Genomic DNA, 20,480 nt, shown 5'->3' with positions numbered 1-20,480 from the left:
TATATATATATATATATATATATATATATATATATATATATATATATATATATATATATATATATATATATATATATATATATATTAATGATATTATTATTATTATTATTATTATTATTATTATTTATTTTATTTTTTTAATTTTTACGCATTTTGATCATTCTTCAGTCCTTCAAACATAATTTCCACTACAACCCTTTGTCCACATTTACATTGTGTAACTGTTTTAAAGAAACTTTTCTAAAGTCCGCAGAAGTGCCCAAAATTGAAAAGTCCATCTACGTTCACATTGTCTTTTCCACTGTATTACACCTCTTATATTGTGTACTTGACACTTGGTGTCACTTGGTAAAAATGTCATATTTTTTGTGCAGTAGTCTTTGATGAATGAGCTATTATGTTTTGTAACTAAAGCCGGATTCACACTGTACTATTTGGGCCACGATTCGGCTGTCTGAGACAAATGTCGAGAGTCCTAAAATATTCCCCGGATCCTAGGCCAAAATCTGCTGAAATTCTGGCAGCATCAGAAGTTTTGAGCCACAGTCCTGCAAAACCGTCAAATCATAAACCAGAACCTGATGATGCAATTAACGAGACAACAACAAACTTGCTCCACTTTGCTTTCTTTCTTCTTCCATTTTTCTTTTCAAGACAAGCCATGATCAAAATTAGTGATAGAGATTGCTTTTGTTTGCCATGTTCACCATTTCTATGCCGAATGTAAATGCAGCTCACATCATGATGATGTAAAACTCAGTTTTTAACGCATACAGTCTGACATTAATGACATCTGTGATCCTACAGTGTGACATGGCTTACAGCGGGGATCATGTTCGTACAGTCTGACGAGCAACAGTCGTTAAGGACTGTTATAAATCGTACAGTGTGAACCCAGTTTGAGAGAAAAGATGCTTGATCTGAAGATGTCTCCTCTTTTGCTTCTTTTCAGCTCAGCGTATGATCGTGATAATAAAGTGCGTGTGGCGATAAAGAAGATCAGTCCGTTCGAGCACCAGACGTACTGTCAGCGCACACTCCGTGAGATTAAAATCCTGCTCCGCTTCAAGCACGAGAACATCATCAGCATCAATGACATCATCCGCACACCCACCATCGACCAGATGAAAGACGTGTATCCTTTTTATTTTAACCTGGAAATAAACAACGCTTTAGGATTTTGAAACAACTTTGCAATGCAGCATGAGCAAAAAAAGAGCAGCTGACTGTACAAAGGAGCATTGTCACTAATTTACTTACTTGATTATTTACTTAGAAATAGTGCTAACGCTTTACAGTAAGGTTACATTAGTGAACTGCATTAGTAAAAATGAAATAATAATGACCTGCACTTCTACAGCATTTATTAATCTTTGTTAATGTTACTTTCAAAATGTAATACATTATTAAAATCAAATGTTGTATTTGTTAACAGTAGTTAATGTAGTTACATGAACAAACAATGAACAGCTATATTTTTATTAGCAAAGATTAACCAACAGTAACTAATGTATTGCTCATTGTTTGTTCATGTAAGTTAATACATTAACTAATGATAAAGGGATACTTCACCGATTAGCATTAAGCTTCGTATAAGTAGAAACCCGCTAGTATTTTCGATTGACCGTGCTTCCCTCCCTCATGTCCCCCTGAGACGAGAGATTTCTGTATTGTGTGTCTGGAAAAACACCTCAGATGACGCAAAAATCATCATTTTTTTGTCCAGAGGCGAGAGACTACAGCCAGTAGGAGGAGCTCGTTCCGCATGTTTTCAACCCACCCATAGGGGGATCTCACGATAAAACGCCGTCTTTTCAGTTTCGAGTCAACTAGTAGCCTAGTTGTTTAATTTCTTCCGATACTGCCCGCTGTAACCGGTAGGCGTGGTGTGGGAGTGGCCTCAGTGGAGCAAGTGCATTCTGGGAGTTGTTGTCTTTCATCCACATGAGCCAAAAATACATTTTCTGGCTTTTCTCAGTCTAGAAGGCACCAACTTCTAAAATAATTTCACATTTCTACTACATAAATGACCCAATTTAAATACACATTCATCTTTCCAGCAGTGAAATATCCCTAAAACAAATGAGACCGTATTGTAAAGTGTTACCAATATTTCTAAGTAAATAATCAAATAAGTAAATGTGACAGTGATCATGTACAGTCAGCTGCTCTTTTTTTTGTTCATGATCATTAGGTTTTATGTTTATCAGTTCAAATGTTGCCATCATTAAAGCAAAAAGAGACATATTAAGTTGCATTTAAATTCAAATTCATTCAATTTTTCAGTTCAGCTTTTTAAATATACATGTTCAGGCTGAAAATACGGCCTCTGCCACAAACAACGATCTTTTCCAACTGTGTAGGCTGAGACAATGCAAAAATCTCTAGTAAAGAGTTAATTTTAGGACCGAAATCAATATTCGGTAGGCGTGTGGATAGTGAGAGTAGTTTTGTATGATCTTAATCGCTGTGTTGTTCTTGTGTGATTCGCATCATGCCAGAGCTGCTGCTGAAGGGAGTAGAAACAAGATTTACAATTTTCTCTCTTGTGCTTCTGTGTTTCCTGTTGAAATGAATACAGAACATATCAAAAGGCTTGTGCTTTTTTGTTGTTGTGGTGGTTGTTGTTTTAAATATCCAGGAGCTTTTAGTTTGTCAAAGCCTGAAATAAACAAAGATTTACTACTTATCATTGTTAGTAGGCATGGGAACTGAGAGCTGTTTAACTAAATCTGATTCTGCTCTATAAGACTGTTCCAGTTCTGTAGTGATTCCATTTACATGTTTGCACTTTTGAGGAATAAATCGCATATAAAAAAAAGGTCAAATTTTAGGATTAACTGGCATAAACACTAGCGTTCAAAAGATTTATATTAAAAAAAGTCTCTTATGCATGCCAAGGATACATTTATTTGATCGAAAATAATATAGTAAAATATTATTACAATTTTTATATTTTAACGTATGGATAATATATTTTATGAATATTAATATACTGTATTTGTAAATAAAATGTTTTCATGTGATCAAAGCTGAATATTCAGCATCATTACTCCAGTCTTCAGTGTCACATGATCCTTCAGAAATCATTCTAATGTTGATTTGATGCTCAAGAAACATTTCTTTTTATTATCAATGTTGAAATCAGTTGTGCTGCTTAATTTTTTTTTAAATTTTTTTTATTTTTTTTTTTACTTTTTTTCAGGATTCTTTGATGAAGAACAAAATAACAGCATTTATTTGAAATAGAAATCTTTTGTAACATTAAATGCCTTTACTGTCACTTTTGATCAATTTAATGCATCCTTAAATCTATTCATTTATTTTAAAAAAAAAATGACTGACTCCAAACTTTTGAACAGTAGTGTAGATATCTGAAAGCTTATAGACATTGAATAAAACCCCAAAAACCCTTTTAGATAGATGGGTCATTTCAGACTTAATCTGTAGAATTTGCATATGGTGAAAGTAAGAACATGAATTATTTTGAAATCTGATTTAAAGTACAAAGGTTGAGAAGATTCTCACATTAAATGTAATGTGTTTCTTCAACTGGCTGCACATACTGAGATCTCCAGTCTAAGTGTGTGAATGTACCATAAGCTTTTATCAGCTCTTATATGCAACCTTTTCTGAACCCCAAGCTTTGTGTTGGACCTTGACATTGACAAACCATAGCTACATTGTACAGGATCTGATGGAGACAGACTTATACAAGCTGTTGAAGACGCAGCACTTGAGCAATGACCACATCTGTTACTTCCTGTACCAGATCTTGCGTGGCCTGAAGTACATCCACTCGGCAAACGTTCTCCACCGAGACCTGAAGCCATCTAACCTTTTGCTCAACACTACTTGTGACCTCAAGGTGAAGCACACTGCGTTTTTAAGCCATCATGCCATTTTAAACACATTTAAAGGTTGTGTGCCATTTCTGCATCACCAAATGGAATTGAACAAATGTTTTCAGAACGCTACACCTGTCATTTATACAAAAAAGCACATAATTTCCATTTTACTAATAATATTTTCTATAAATATTAAATATGAAGCTATTCCATTTCACAAAACAGCTTGTCCATACAACATTTATGTAAATGTAAATGGAATTAAATAAAATGATCAAATATTTGTATAATAAATGTAAATGAAATTAAATAAAATTTGGATCATTTAATTGTATAATAAATTTTATACGTTTATATGTTAAGGGTTTTTTTTTTTTTTTTTTTTTACATTATTTATAAGTTAGTCATTTTAGACTTTTCTGCAGTTCCAGACATAGCCGTATAGTATGAGAAAGTAATTTAACAAATAAAAAATAACTCCCTTAAACAGGGTTTGACATTAACCTGTTTGCTCACCAGCCACTGTGGCTAGTGGATTACAAAGTTACTAGGCACTCAGCATTTTCACTGGCCACAATTTTGACATTATACCATGGGAAAAAATTGCTACATAGATATTTTTAAAGGGATACTCCACTTTTTTTGGAAATAGGCTCATTTTACAACTCCCCCAGATTTAAACAGGTGAGTTTTACCGTTTTTGAATCCATTCAGCCGATCTCCGCGTCTGGCGGTACCACTTTTAGCATAGCTTAGCATAGATCATTGAATCGGACAGGACCATTAGCATCTCTCTAAAAAAAATGACCAAAGAGTTTCGATATTTTTCCTATTTAAAACTTGATTCTTCTGTAGTTACATCGTGTACTAAGACCGACGGAAAATGAAAAGTTGCGATTTTCTAGGCTGATATGTCTAGGACTTTGCTGCCGTATCATGAGTGCAGCAGGCGTAATGATATGACGCAGCGCCTGAAAATAGTCCCCAGCTCAGTAACTTCCAACGTGACCGGGACTAAGTTTGTCTAACCTATTAGACCTATTTTCAGGCGCTGCGTCATATCATTACGCCTGCTGCACTTATGGTACGGCAGCAAAATTTCTTGATTATGTTTGCCATTTTTTTTAGAGAGATGTTAATGGTCCTGTCCGATTCAATGATCTATGCTAAGCTATGCTAAAAGTGGTACCGCCAGACGCGGAGATCGGCTGAATGGATTCGAAAACGGTAAAACTCAACTGTTTAACTCTGGGGGAGTTGTAAAATGAGCCCATTTCCAAAAAAGTGGAGTATCCCTTTAACATTATCTCATAATTTGGCAGCAGGTATTTTAGGCGGCTGTCACTTTAAGACCCCGTTATCTTGTTACACATGCGTTTTCTTTCTCAACTTTCATTCGCTTCAACATAACTGACTGTTTACGTGAATACTCGCCAAGGCCAGCTTTTTGACATTGTTTTGTGTGTATTTGACAGTTTAATCGCAATAAGCAGTGAAAACGAACTTAATTTAGTACTGCCTTTATGTGCCGCATTTTGAGTGAGCACAAAATCTGCAGGAATGAGTGAAAATATGCACAATTTCACGCCGAAATTCAAGCCCTTTAACACCAACAATATTCATCCAGAGCACATTAAATGAGTGAGTGAAGGGAGGCGGGTTTATGTGTCAACTTGCTGTCAGAGAGAATCATGAGAGAGCAAGAAAGCACAGCTAGTATTGTGCATCAATTCTGCGGAAAATGAGTATTAAGCGTTTCAGATATTTCAGTATCGAAAAATCTATATTTTTAAAACACTACATTGATTGCACTTACTTTATTTCAGATGCCTTTTAAAAGACGACAATTGAAAAATTTATATATTCTATATATAAAATTCAACCAGCTAAAGTGGCTAGTAGGAGTGACTGAGTTACACGCCACTGCTGAAATCCACCCGCATTTGGCGGGTGTTAATGTCAAGCCCTGCCTTTAAACCTTTAACTCCATTGTCACCACGTCATACCATTATTGAATTAAATTCACAGCAGGCTCAGCTAGGATATCGATGGATATTCACATATGTCTGTAACCTCTTTGTTATTGCTTATTTGATCTTAGATCTGTGATTTTGGGCTCGCCCGGGTGGCCGATCCAGACCATGACCACACCGGCTTCCTGACGGAGTACGTAGCTACACGTTGGTACCGCGCACCAGAGATTATGCTCAATTCTAAGGTGAGGTGTTGTCTCAAGCGTTTGTTTGGTTGCTCTGTGCGACCGTCAGTCAGCAGTTTGGTGTTCGGCCATTACATTCGTAAGAAATGAATTCTGGCAATGTCTGTGTATTAATGACATGTTTGTATTCTCTCTCCTGAAGTATTACTCAATGTTCAAATCCTTAGTTAGAAGACATATATACCATTATAAATTTTAAGTTGGCGTTTATCTTTATATTTTTAGTTTTCATTTTTTGTAATTTATGTTATGTGCTTTTTTTGTAATTTTAATTAGTTTTATATTACTATTTAGGTTTAACTTAATTGTAAGTTTTAATTGTTTTAATGTTTTCCGGTTTTAGTGTTTGAACTTAAACTTATTAGTTACTTGCCAAAACAACATTTCTGACAAGTTTTGTTGCCATTTAATATTTATATTTTGTTTTATTTCATCTTTATTTTAATGGTAACACTTTACAATAAGGTTTCATTTGTTAACATTAGTTAACTACATTAGTTAACATGAACTAACAATGAACACTAATACTTCTACAGCATATCTTGGCACAATCTTAGCATTGCTGATACACTTTAAAGATAAAAAGTTGCATCTGTTAATATTAGTTAATGCACTAAGAACTGACATGAACATTTTTATTAACTAACATAAACAAAGGTTAATAGATGCTGTGAAAATAGTTTGTTCATTGTTAGTTCATGTTAGTTAATGCATTAACTGATGTTAACATATGAGACCGTATTGTAAAATGTTACCATTTTATTTAACATGTTTTACATGTTAGTTAATGATTAAAACCCTGAATTTAAACAGATGTGTTTAATTTCTTATAAGAATAGTTCACGCAAAAATGAAATTAATGATTTTAAATATGATACAATATTCATGTACCATGATAATTCCTAGATCACCTTATCATATTACTATGATATGTACCCCCACAAAATGCATTATAAAAACACTTTTGTCTCTCTCTCTCTCTCTCTCTCTCAGGGTTACACTAAGTCCATTGATATATGGTCGGTTGGTTGTATTCTGGCTGAAATGCTTTCGAATAGACCCATCTTTCCTGGGAAACACTATCTGGACCAGCTTAACCACATCTTAGGTAAACATCCCGGTGGACTTTATATATTTCCCTGCATGCAGCCTTTGACGTCACAGCTCAGAATAGCCACTAGTAAAGGGTTTGGGTGTATGATGTCATTTTCCTGTAAGTATAGTGTCTTTAGTCACATGACATTTATAGCTGACTGGAACTCAAAAAGCAGATAGGTTTCCTGGGTATTATAGCATTTATAAACCTGTTGCCAACAAAGGAGATGCAGTCATATAGTCAAGCACAGCAAACCTGGAGCTAATTAAAAAATATTGCATTTTAAACCATAATCGCAATTTTTATTTAAAAAATTGCAATTCGATTTTTCCCCAAATCATGGAGATCTAATTACAAACTTTTCATGTGGAGTGTTGATGTTTAGGTGAGTGCTTATATCACATGGGACATATTCAGTACTAAACTCTACATTGTGTAAATTGAAATCAAACTCTTCTTCTAAATATACTGTTATATTTTTTAAATATATATATATTTTCCCACAGTTTTCATAAAGCTGTCCATCTGTAATGGAAAACATGCTCAACTCACTCTGAATAATTGATACACATTGAGCGCTCTTCAAAAGCTCAGCATAGGCCATTCATCTCTGGGTTGAAACATGATGCATTGTGGTCAGTTTTGCATCGTAAGACTGAGATAAGCATTTGATGGTTATCGCCAAGAAGGCTTAATCATCATTTCCCTTGCAAGTTGAAGCACCTCAGATGTCAGTCGCTTCCCTTCTCTTTATTTTTCCTTTCTCTGTCCGTTGCATGAGTTAAAAACTCAGTGTTTCCTGTCAGAGATGCTGTTGATTTTGACCCTGCAACGAGCTGATAACGTTGTCTATGCTGCTACGTGTGTTTGAGGGTGTGTGTTTTCCCATAGTGATGGCTCCTGAAGAGACAATCTGTGTAGTAACACTTTCTTCCATTAACATGTGTGTCTTTGAACCCGTCTGGCCTGTGTGAGCAGATGTTTCCCTGTTGATAACGCTACTTATTTCCTCATTTAGATTGCGTGTGCACATTAGCTTGGCGCGCTGGGTTATTGTTGTACCGTCTTTCATTCTCTTAACACTTCTCTTGCATATATTCAAATTGGAGTCCACAGCAACCAAAAATAAGTGTCATCTTGTTTTTGGGTTAGTAAATGTGCCATATTCTACAATTGTAGCATTTGTTGTTTAGTAATTTCAAATTAAATACTATAGGCTGTTTTTCTTACTGTACATCAAAGATTTCCACATGCAAATTATCTCCTTTATGATTGGCTAACCTCCATGTTGTATAGTGACATTGTCATCAATCACTGCTACTGAATAGTTATGTAAACATGAGCAGTTATATGTTAATGAGCTCATGGTTCTGATGTCAATACCATTTCAGAATGAACCATTTTTGCAGCTTAGTTTTCAGAAATGGTCTGAGTGACTGGACTCGGGAAGCGGTTTTGTGAATGTTAGGTTGTTTAAATAGTACACTAAAAAAAAGTTTTTTAAAGGTAATAATATTTCACAATATTACTATTTTTACTGTGTTTTAGATCAAATAAATGCAGCCTTGGTGAGCAAAAGACACTTCTTTCAAAAACACACATTCTTACCAACGTTAGAGAATATCAAATTCATATTTCAAAAGACTAAGGATAATCTTTTAGTGATGAGTGATGTTGTAAAGTATAAAACTTGTGAAAGTTGCAGTTGTTTTAGCTGGCCAGGATGGCAAGGAATGATGCAACAAAACTAAGCACATCTGAAAGAAAGGAGTGCTTCCCCTTTTCTCTTTTGCTTTTAGTCCCTTGAGCTCCTTGTTTATATTTTCATAAATTCTATACTCACTTTTGCTTTATCCTCTTGATTGCTTATCGTTTTTTTTTCTTATGCCCTTTCCTCCCTCTTTAGTCTAATGGGCTTTATTTGTCTTTTCTTTGTCCTGTAGGTATTTTGGGCTCCCCGACTCAGGAGGACCTGAACTGCATCATCAACATTAAGGCGAGGAATTACCTGCTGTCACTTCCTCTCCGCTGCAAAGTGCCCTGGAACCGCCTGTTTCCTAACGCAGATCCTAAAGGTCAGAGGTCACATCGACACACCTTGATTAAAGGAAACTAGTCCTCATATTTTTGGAGGCAACGCCACCTTAAATGCCAGTATGCATACTCACAATTGACTTGCAAGCAATTTTACAACTGGTATTTGAATTTCTGGTTATAACAATTAAAGGGGTCATATAATGCCATTTTTGTACAAGCTAATATGATTCTTTAGGGTCTAAATTTAAAGTTTGTAATATACTTTAATTAAAAATTCTCATTAGTATTGTAAGAAAACACTAATTTTCCCTGGTCAAAAACAGCTCTGTTTTCAGCACGCCGTTTCAGTGCATGTGTCTTTAAATGATAATGAGCTTTGCTCACCCCGCCTCTCTGTTCTGTGCGGACACCGTTTGAAATAACCATAACGCGTTGTTCATTATAAACGTGGGATTATGAATTATATTGAGAACGTCGTACATAGAAAACATGCTGTAATGTACCCTGAGTGTAAACCTTAGACACATTCATCTGAAGTGTGCAGCAAGGTTAGCAAATTTGCAAAGATTAATATAAATATTAATATAAAGGTTAATAAAACATTACACTCACTTCATCTGGAGGTTCAGCAGGAACTCGTTGGTACCGATCCGTTTTTTCTCCTGAAAGCATGGACGATCGTGGGGAATCCCCGTGAGGGAATCCCCGTGAGGTCAATCCTTTGGGCATATCCCTTCAAAAACAAAACTCAGCCACTGCATCTTCAACGGTTCGGATTTAGGAACATCAAAATGACTGCTGTGTTCCTTATTACACCGAAGAACACAATCGCAGACGCCATTCTGCTCATAGACAGCTCTCCAGTGAGGGTATCAACAATGACTCGCGGACCGCGGACTATGATGATTGACAGCTCATGGCGGGTCTGTGTTGAAACAATGATGTCAATCACCAATCGTGGGAGGAGCGTCGATTTTGTGACGTCACAAAATCGAACGGCTTGATTTCAGAGAGGGTCAAACATATAAGGAGATTTTAAAAAAAACACTGGATGGATTTTTATCATGTTATGATGGTTGTGTACAGGCACTGCCAACACACATTTCAGTGCAATCAACTTGTAAAAGTGCATGTACCATTATATGACCCCTTTAAAAGTTTTGCAGACGTGTGCTTATTAACATCTTTTAAAAATAAGTAGCATCCACTAAGTTTGTTTTTAATGAACTGGTGTGATATTTGGGTTTGATTACTGTCTAAATATTTGGCTCTGTTTTCTTGTAGCGTTGGACCTGTTGGATAAGATGTTGACCTTTAACCCTCATAAGAGGATTGAGGTAGAGGAGGCACTTGCTCACCCGTACCTGGAACAGTACTATGACCCCTCAGATGAGGTCAGTTCACTACTACTTTTTCTTAATTCCAGCAGGATAACTCTTGATAATAGCAATTTTTGTAAAACGTATGTAGGAAAAAATATACGCGCAAGCTTGTCGAGTGTATCACTTTTTCACAGACATCAGTGGAAAGTTTGTAGTTCAGTCGGATGTCAATGGCAAAGAAAGTAAAACGAGGAGGCATGTATTATTAACTTTAACTGACGGTAGAGAGAGAGCACTTCTGTTGCATGCTCTTTATTCCTGATCGTTCACTCAAGCACACGTGTCATTTGGATTAAAACTAAATTGTATGTGTAAGTAAAACATAAACCGTTGAGTTATTAATGTATAACCAGTGGTTCCCTACATTATTACAGGACATTTGCAGGTCAAAAACAGCTATTTATTTTATTTCTATCATTTCCTTGTTCTATTGTATTTATTTGTGCTATTTGTAATTTGATTATTTGTTCTTATTTTATTACTAAACATTTGAACTGCTGACCCAATCCTCATCAATGAGTCCTGCTGGAGAGGCTCTGTGCAATTAAATCAAAGATAAAATATGATTGAGCAATAGAAGGAACAGTGACAGTAACAAGCTCATACCATGCATTTTACCAGGCTTCATTATGCATGAAAATAACTAAAGGAAATATGTATTTGCTAAACAAACTAATATGATTGCAAAATCAATTAATATGATTCATATTCTTTTGGTTTCTCTAACCAGTATATTTAAAAATGACAAATGCAATGAAAATACAGGTATCGGCAAGTACCAAAAATGAAAGTATTAGTATCCGACTCGTTCTGGAAAAAGTGGTATCGGTGCATCCGTAGCAAGTACATAACAATATTAGTAAATTGTAATAGTAAAAATATAAATGTACAAATATTAAAAATGAAACGATCTGTTAATGGATTTAAAAGACTTTGGGATGGAATGGATATTTTTTTCTTGTAGGCCTATATTATTTTACGTTCTTATGTCTTTTAACATTTATTGATAATAACTAACCTTATTCGAATATAGGCAAAATCGTGCAATATAATATAATAGTAGGCCTATAATATAGGTTAATAATAATTTCTTAAATCCGCAATTTTTTTGTAATTCTTAATTCAAAATTAAATATAAATTTAGGTTACACTGTATATTAAAGTGATGTAGTTACATTGTATTTACTCGAATAAGTACTGGGTAATATTAATTAACTACTTGTACTTACTATAGAGTTACGGTTAGTTGTTGTAATCATGCATAATTTACTGTTATTACTATAGAAAGTGCATGTAGTAACGTGTAACTGCGTCACCTTAAAATAAAGTGTTACATTAATTTATTATTAATATCAGATTCTGATAATCCCAGGTTGTCATGGTCACACAGGTTTGTTTATGCATTAAACTCGTCAAGGATCTTGAGGCTATGACTTGTCACGTGGCCACATCATAAGGATATCGTTACCTCGACAAAATGACCTCGTGGCTACGAGTTAATATGACCTTCCCACCAATTAATGAATCATGGCCTCGGCATATTATGTTCCCATAGGTTAATATGAGCCAAAACTTAAGTGAACCGAACATGTCCCCTACCGGTCACAGTCATTTTGGGATTCTGGGTGACTGACTTTAATAAAGTAAAGGATAAATGTAAAAACTTATATTCTGCTGTCCTCTGCTTTCAAGAACACTAGTTTCATCATGGTCTCCGCTTTTTCATATCTTAGAGTTTATGGTGATCAAAGGTTGAGCGTTTCTAACATAAGCACTATGAAGTGCACTTTATTAGCCACATGACCACAGTAACCTTTGACTAGCCTATCTTAGAGTGTCTGTTAAGATGCGATTGGTGGTTTTAGCATGAATGCAAGATTACTGATGCTACCTTGTCATGCGTGATCAGTACATTTTCTGTATTTTTTGTGCCTTTTTCACAACAGCAGTTTTGTTGATGCTTATTGTGTCTATAACATCAAAACATTACTGACATTGTTGCATGGAGTTAAGCACCCGCCCTATTGCACAAATAGCTACACTGAACACTGTACTTGATGAATATCATTTGCTATTTGTGTGTAGGACTTTATCTACCAACACTGAAAAACAGCTTCAGTGAATAATATTGTTGTACAGGTTTAAGCAAAAGAGTTGTGTTTGAAGCATTTTATCCCATGATCCCATGCTTTCTTTATTCCTCACAGCCTGTTGCTGAGGCTCCGTTTAAGTTTGAAATGGAGCTGGATGACTTGCCCAAAGAGACCTTGAAAGAGCTGATCTTTCAAGAAACTGCACGCTTTCAACTAGCCTTCAGACCATAGCCTATCGCTCAGGTAAACTGAATATTTGCTGAAGCCAAATGCTTGTGTTAAATGGACAAAAGAATCAATCACATAGTGAAAGAAAGAAAGAAAAAAAGAGTGTATTTTGCATACCTGGAAAATAACCATGAACAAGTGCAAAGGATCCAATAATTTTGAGCTCTTTAAAAGGAAATTTCATTCTATTTCTAAACCCTTAAATGATTCGTAGCACACATGTAAGACATTTGACATTTTTAGTTTTTGTTCAACACTTGCAAATTCATTTCAAAACTATGCATGTATCACACCAATAGGACTACATATATTTGCACTGTATTTAAGAAGTGTACACTACTGTTCAAATGTTTGGGGTCTGACTATTTTTTGTTTAATATTTTTGAAAAGTCTCTTACGCTCACTAAGGCTGCATTTATTTGATCCAAAATATGGTCAAAAGTAATATTCTAAAATATTATTACGATTTAAACCAACTGTTGAGCATCATTACTCCAGAAATCATTCTAATACGCTGATTTGATGCTCAAGAAACATTTCTTATTATTATCAATGTTGAAAACAGTTGTGCTGCTTAATATTTTTGTGGAAACCATAATACATGATTATTTCATGAGTAGAAAGTTTGTTTAAAGAATGTTTATTTGAAATAAAAATAATTCGTAACAATGTAAAATTTGTAAAAGTGGTTTATCACTTTTTGATCAATTAAATGCATCCTTGCTGAGTAAAAAAAATAATTTCTGACCCCAAACTGTTAAACACATTAATAATGTGATTAGAATAAAGAAATAAATGTGTGTGTCAGTAGGGTAAAGACGTGTAATGTTTCCGGATGACTCTCGGGAGGGAGCAGCTGTTCCGAGGTTGTTCCTTTTACACTTCCTGGATTACAAAACAGTGCCAAGAACATGAATATTATTAGTATTAGTATGATTACTTGCATACTGACCCCAAACTTTTGAATACTAGTGTACCTGCTAATGTGTTTTATTTACTCTGAAAAGCCGATTTTTCAGATGGAATTTGATTAACGCTTTATTTTACAGTTTCTTTGTTACACGTTACATGTAGAAATAACTATAAATTAGACGGAATTACATGCAACTAAACCTAAACCAAACCCTAACCCTTTAGTAAGTGCATGCTGTTAATTAATATTACTCTGTACTTAAATATGTAACTACGCCTGAACAAGGACACTTTAAAGTAAAGTGTAACCGGAACTATTTGCATTGTGTTTTGTTTCGACCATAACTAAACCTATTTTTTCTGTCTGTAGGTGTTGGTCTGGATTCGATCATGCTGATGCTTCTGTCTCCACACCACTGTGCGCTGTGGTCCTCTTTTGGTCTTCATCATCACCATCATCATCATCATCGTTATCTCCTCCTCTTTCCTAAACCCTAAAACTACAGGCAAGCCTTCAAAGTTCATCTGACCCCATTTGAAAACATGGACTCCTGCGCCCTCCTGCTTTCTTCAAATCTCATGACAATGGATGAAATGTGTAGAGCTTCTCTCACACTCTTCCTCTGCATCTCATCCTTCTCTCTTCATGCTTATCTGTGTGAAAGTGTGCCTGCGTGTGTGTTTATGGACCCATCTCGATTAACCCTTTTTCTCTCAGTCCTCTGATACATAAAAAGAAACGTCTATGATTGTGTTAGTGTCGTGCTTCTTTTTAGCCTCCTGTTAATATTTCCAACAAGCTGCTTTTCTAAGGTGTCTGTAAGCCATTCTGAAGTCCCACGGAGGTCAAACAGGGAGAGAACGAGGGCGCAGATCTCCTCTATTGTTATATATATATATATATATATATATGCAGTGGACAAGCATTTATCCACATTGTGCATCGCCAATCTCCTCAAAGTGCATAGAGCTCTAAATTTGCCACGGTGTCTTTTTAACGCTTTAATATATTTTCATAAATGCAAGTATGTATTTACTAATAACCCCTTAAAATTGCTTAAATCTTTAATTTATCAAATTATTTTTTGTACATTTTAACTCATCCAATCAGATATAGAATATAGAAATGTATAAAAATATAAATTTGTACATTGATTTTCAATCATAAACCCTTAATCACTTTTAGAAAAGACTAATCTGTTAAATTTGCTTAAGAGCCAAAGAAAAAGGCCGCTTTGAAGATGTTACGACACCACTGTCCAAAAGGTGACCACATTACCTGCAAAAAAAAAAGTGCTATGCAGGTGAATGTATTTCCCAAAATCCAGGTGTTTTTGAATCTAAAGATGCACGTAGGTCCATTTAGGAACTGGACTTTATCACTTAGCTAGGTTTAGAGGAACTTCTGCCAGGGACGAAGAACAATCTCGTGTTTTTTCAGTCATAACTGGTAAATTTCGAATCGATGTCTTTATTATAAACGTACAGTGCCTGCTCTGCTCATCTGCATTCATCCTTTCTTTTTGTATATTTCTTTGTCTTTTTGCTTTCCCTGTCCACCCCCCAGCCGCCTTGTATCAATAAGACTGTGCCCTTGCATGACTGTTAAAAAGCTTTCTATACAAAGAAAATGGAAGTGCCACACTGCTGGGGATTCCGCTATTGGACTCTCAGGTTTTTGTTATAACCTACCTTTTGTGGTCTCATATTTCCTATATAGAGTATTATGAGTTAAAAAAAAAAAACGTAAAAAAAAAAAAAACCACTCCTTTATTTTGCTTGTACATTTTGGTTGCACTTCTTTAAAAATCCATGTTCCTTTCAGTGTTAAAAAAAAAATCGAGATTAGCTTTTTAGATGACCTAAATCAGTCAGCTCAACCAGAACGTCAGGTTTAATTCCATATGGAAATTAGGGGACTCTAGCCATGGAAATGCACCTTTTATTAATCCATTTCAATCGTAAGATATTTTCTGCTCGTCTGCTAGACCCAGACGAAATGAGAGAGAATGTCTACCTGCGACTGTATGTGCTATGATGCAAACTTTTGTGCAATTAGTGAGCGAGATAGCACTTGAGCGTTTGTGAAAATGGAGCTCAGTCGATGTCTTAGATACTAAGTTATTGATACTGATGTGCGCACATGTGCATGGCTTTTGCGAAGTGTTTCTTTCCCACACTTGCTTTTTTTTTTGGTTTACTAACTCCACGTTACTTTCGCCTATAGTATCTGGCAAGGGGCCACCTAGTGATCAAGGAGAGAATGGGCTATTATCTTAAATACATACATAAAAAAATAAAATGGAAAAAAATTGCAAAACTCTGTAAGATAGCTTCTGCCGAATCAGTGTGCAGCCTGTCTGTTTCTGTGTGCCTTTATGAATCACGAAAACATTTATCGTGCAGCTTTGTTTTGTTGGGGATAAGTTGTGACTTTTTTTGCGGTATACTCTTGAACTTATATATATACATTTATATATATATATTTAAAAAACCCGTGAAAACCAAAAAAAATAAAAAAATCTCAATTCTCTATGTAATTTTAAGTCCTATTTGTCACACCTTTTGTGATTTTTGTGATTTGAGGAAGTATAAAGAAAAATAAATACACCTTTTATTTTTGCCCTACTTGGTTTGATCCGGTTGCATTTTGCCTTCAGTTCTTGAAAGTTCTGTGCAGAACTGTTTTTATTGTAAAAAATGATTGTCTAGTGATTTATTATTAATCTTGTAAAAAAAATGTCTCTGTGTATTAATCTCCTTTTTGTTAGCAATGGCCGACTCTTGTTGTGAATTTCACTTACAAGCTTCGAAACTCCCGGGATTCGGACCCTCGGATGAGTTTCAGAGGGTGTCAGTAAAGTCACTTGGGAAACTTGTGATTACAAACATTTCAAAAATATATTAAAATCTTTTCAATCTATTGAAAATGGTGACATTATGTCTCAAAGGCTTGTTTTTACTGCTCAAAAAGACAGCCAAGGTTCGTTACCGATTGTGATCTCTGCATCTGCCAAGTCATGTAACCTAGAAACAGCAGAATAAAACAAATTGTATTATATGTTTGCCTCATGTCTTCTTGATATTACTGCTAGTGTTTCATGTGTTGGACTGTGTATTGGCCAATCTTCAAGTCTACTACAAATGTGTTGAACATACCAGATACATCAGAATCATGTTGTCACAATGGGAACCTGCAATCAGCCTTGACTCGAAAGTAATCTTGTATTCTGTAGAAAACAGAAATGCTATAAATTTAAAAAAGAATTCAGATTTGTTTTGGCTTTAGTACAATGTCAAATAAAAGCAACTCATTTCGGAAACAAAGTATCTAAATAGTATTTTTCTCACACATTTTAAGCATTATATATCCATGAAAAAATATATTTTATGAAGGGGGTCCCTCACAAGGTGATCTTTTATTTTTGAGTTTTTTGTTGTTGTTGCATTAATTATTCTGAAAATGACTATTAAAAAGGTCCCTGCTTCAACAGAAATGTCTCAGTCTAGATCAATCTAAATTTACACTGCAAAAGAGGCACAGAAGCACAACTGTGCTGGCATTAAGGTGTCTTTACACAGGCTTTTTTTTGTAATGTTGCTTAGTCAGAGGTGGCATAAATGCATTTACATAGCAATTTCTTCAACTGTATACTTTGACACTAGGTGGGTCAGAGCAGGCATAATTTGCAGCCTTAAAGGGATAGTTCTCCCAAAAATCTAAAGTCTGTCATCATTTACTAACGTTCATGTTGTTCCAAACCCCTAAGACTTTCGTTTATCTTAGGAACACAAATGAAGATATTTTTAATGAAATTGGTTTTTAATGAAATGATAGCTATTTCTGTCCCTCCATTGACATCTACGCAACTACCACTTTGACGTATCAAAATGTTTACAAAGAGATCATAAAATGAATCCATATGAATTGAGCGGTTTTAATAGGCCACATTTTCTGAAGAGACACGATCGCTTTAAATGATGAACAGATTGAATTTAGGCTTTTATTCACATATTGATCCGTGAACATGAACAGAAGTGTACTTGACGTGTGAACAAACCCCATTGGTTCTTGTGGATGCTCAAACGTGCTGCGTAACACGAGAATTCATTGGTTCTCACACGTTAGGCAAACATGCTTGAGCTTCTGTTTACACAACTGATGTGTAAGATGATGAATGTTTAATGTGAATAAAAGCTTAAATTCTATGTGTTCATCATATAAAGTGATCAAGTCTCTTCAGAAAATGTGGACTAAACCGCTTAATTCATAGTTTTACGATCTCTTTATGAACTTTATGAACCTGTATTGTTCAGGTTGTCTGTAGGGCAGCGACGTAATACTCTGATTCCATTGTGTTGTCTTGGTTGTCACGGCAACAGAAGTGCTTCTTTGCACCCTTGATTGAGTGAATAAGACAAGATAAAGTGCAGTGATGTAATAAAACAAGGATGAGCGGCTGATTTGGTTCCTGTGAGAGCCTGCCATCCATGACAACCAGTGGCAGTTTGATGAAAACTATTTAGCCATTCGATCAAAATAAACGAGTCTCTGCGTTAACCCTCAGCTAACAGCGCTGCTGATGTTCTTGAGGACAAGCACACAGCAGGATAAATGCTTTCCTGTGAGAATGTGACATGCATTATAACATAACAATTCATCATACATGCTTAGATCCTTATCCAACACTAATGCATGATGACTAATGCTTTATTTGAACCGTCGACTGTCAATAGGCAATTACAAATATGGGAGACTGGGGCAAGTTGTCACATTTCTTTTTTCTTTTTCTTTTTTTTTTAGGGTTAATTTCTGTTTAGACACATCTGTCTTGACTACAAAAAAAGGATGCCTTTCATTGAAAATGCCTCCTGTAAAACAGCAGTGCATGCTGTTGTCACAATTCATAAAAAAAAGTATTTTGTAGAACAGCGGGGCATGTTGTCACAGTATGGGGTAAGTTCTCACAATGCAAATAATTATATATAATATCTTTATATTATTTTTCCTCACACATTATAAGAAGGAGGTACTGTATATGAACATACTATAGCTTCCTGTATATTTTCTGAAGGATGTCCCTTACAAGGGGATCTTTATTTTTGAGCATAATAGTCTAAAATAGTCTAAAAGTTACTATTAAAAAAGGTCCCTGCTTGAACAGAAACGTCTGTCTAGTTGTCCTTATCCAGTTCTTCAAGTAATGCTGTAAGCTAAAACAGTACTATATAATAATTATTATCATCATAATTATTATATTATTATTAATATAACTGTAATAGGTTGCAGTTTAGCACAGTATTTTTGTGATCATAATGAAAATGTCTGTTGCGTTTGGAGCAATTGCAGTGTTGGTACATTAGATGGCGACAGAGTTTAACTATATTAATAATAAAGAATTGTTTTCATTCTACGTAGTTATGCGTATTATTGACCGTAGTTTCTAAACTACAACTGCTGATGGAAAATGTAAGTTAGATTGGGTGAGAGGATCGTTTGATTATTTTACGTATCGTTTATCATATATAGAGTATTTTGCTATGTGTACTCAAGGACTCTGCTTCCATTTCGCCAAACAGTTTTATTTATAATTAATAATAATCACTAGGGCTACATCATTACTATCGTTACAAAATATTTCCATTATAACTTATGACCTTGCTGTTTACTTTAAAGATAAATATAGCACCAACATCCGGGCCTTTGCACTGTTTACCTGAACCACGTGTTATGGCTTTAAGGACTGGAGCGCGCTGCCGTGCACGTGTCTCTGCAGTGAACGCGCATTATCGAAAACAAGCGAGATGCTGTGAGCGCGGGCTCTGTGTTTGTCTGGAGCGCGGAGCCTGCGGCGATTGGCTCTGTGAGCGATCTGTCTCGGCAGCTGATTGGTTGACACAAATAATTCTCAACCTGATTAGTTGTCATATTTGCGGAAGAGAATGCCGTCATGATTATCCTATGTATTCTCAAATATTTTCGAGGGAAACGTTCAAATTAAGCAAACGCAAATTAATCAAATCAACCAAGATGACGAGGTGTATTTTGCGAGTCAGTAAGTGTACAAATACAGAAATTATTAAAGAAAGAAATACGGAAATTTAATGAGAACATTCAGTGGTGACTTCACAAATTATCTTAAATAAATTACGCTTATTATAAATTTGTCTTATTATTTCCGACACACTGTGCTGTTACCTCAAATTCTCCCTAGCAGTAACAGTATAACTCTTTAAGTTTATTCAGAAATAAATCAGAAACTATCAAGATGCGAAATAAATATTAGTGAGCTTAACAAAGTAATTATTTTTATTAGGCCTATATGTACTTTCTTTTATATTTTCTTTTCTCTTTTTTTTGCAGTATAGCTGATATTTAAATTTAAGTGAACCACAACATGCTTAAACTGATTCTTTTTGAATTTGTGTGATCATTTTCAATTAGGCTAATCATAATTGGATACTTAGCCTACACACAGCAGTGAAAAAAACTATAGGCAACATTTTTTGCATTCTTTAAAATTGCAACTGCAACTGTATTTTTACATTCTTTAAAATTCAAATGGAGCTTTCCCAAATTATGATTTTTTATTTTTATTTTATTTTTATGCATTTTGAAAAAGGTCGCGTGCTTGTTTAGCTTGCAAAATATTTGTGAATGAAGAC

The 20,480-nt window shown here is 35.0% G+C and overlaps 1 protein-coding gene across 1 annotated transcript in view; it reads left to right on the top strand.

The window, feature by feature from the left end:
• mapk1 (mitogen-activated protein kinase 1) overlaps nt 1-15,547 on the top strand; it is a 29,513-nt gene extending 13,966 nt beyond the window's left edge. Inside the window, exons 2-9 of the mRNA XM_081364675.1 lie at nt 953-1,135; nt 3,679-3,868; nt 5,950-6,066; nt 7,060-7,174; nt 9,106-9,237; nt 10,484-10,593; nt 12,789-12,917; nt 14,185-15,547. Of these exons, the coding sequence (XP_081220801.1) occupies nt 953-1,135; nt 3,679-3,868; nt 5,950-6,066; nt 7,060-7,174; nt 9,106-9,237; nt 10,484-10,593; nt 12,789-12,905 (964 nt within the window). The 3' untranslated portion in view covers nt 12,906-12,917; nt 14,185-15,547. The remainder of the gene's footprint in view (nt 1-952; nt 1,136-3,678; nt 3,869-5,949; nt 6,067-7,059; nt 7,175-9,105; nt 9,238-10,483; nt 10,594-12,788; nt 12,918-14,184) is intronic.
• Nucleotides 15,548-20,480: the final 4,933 nt, after the last annotated feature.

Source organism: Scardinius erythrophthalmus (genome assembly GCF_964197995.2).
Source record: "Scardinius erythrophthalmus genome assembly, chromosome: 5".
Taxonomy (NCBI): Eukaryota; Metazoa; Chordata; class Actinopteri; order Cypriniformes; family Leuciscidae; genus Scardinius; species Scardinius erythrophthalmus.
This window is presented reverse-complemented; position numbering and strand designations above follow the sequence as displayed.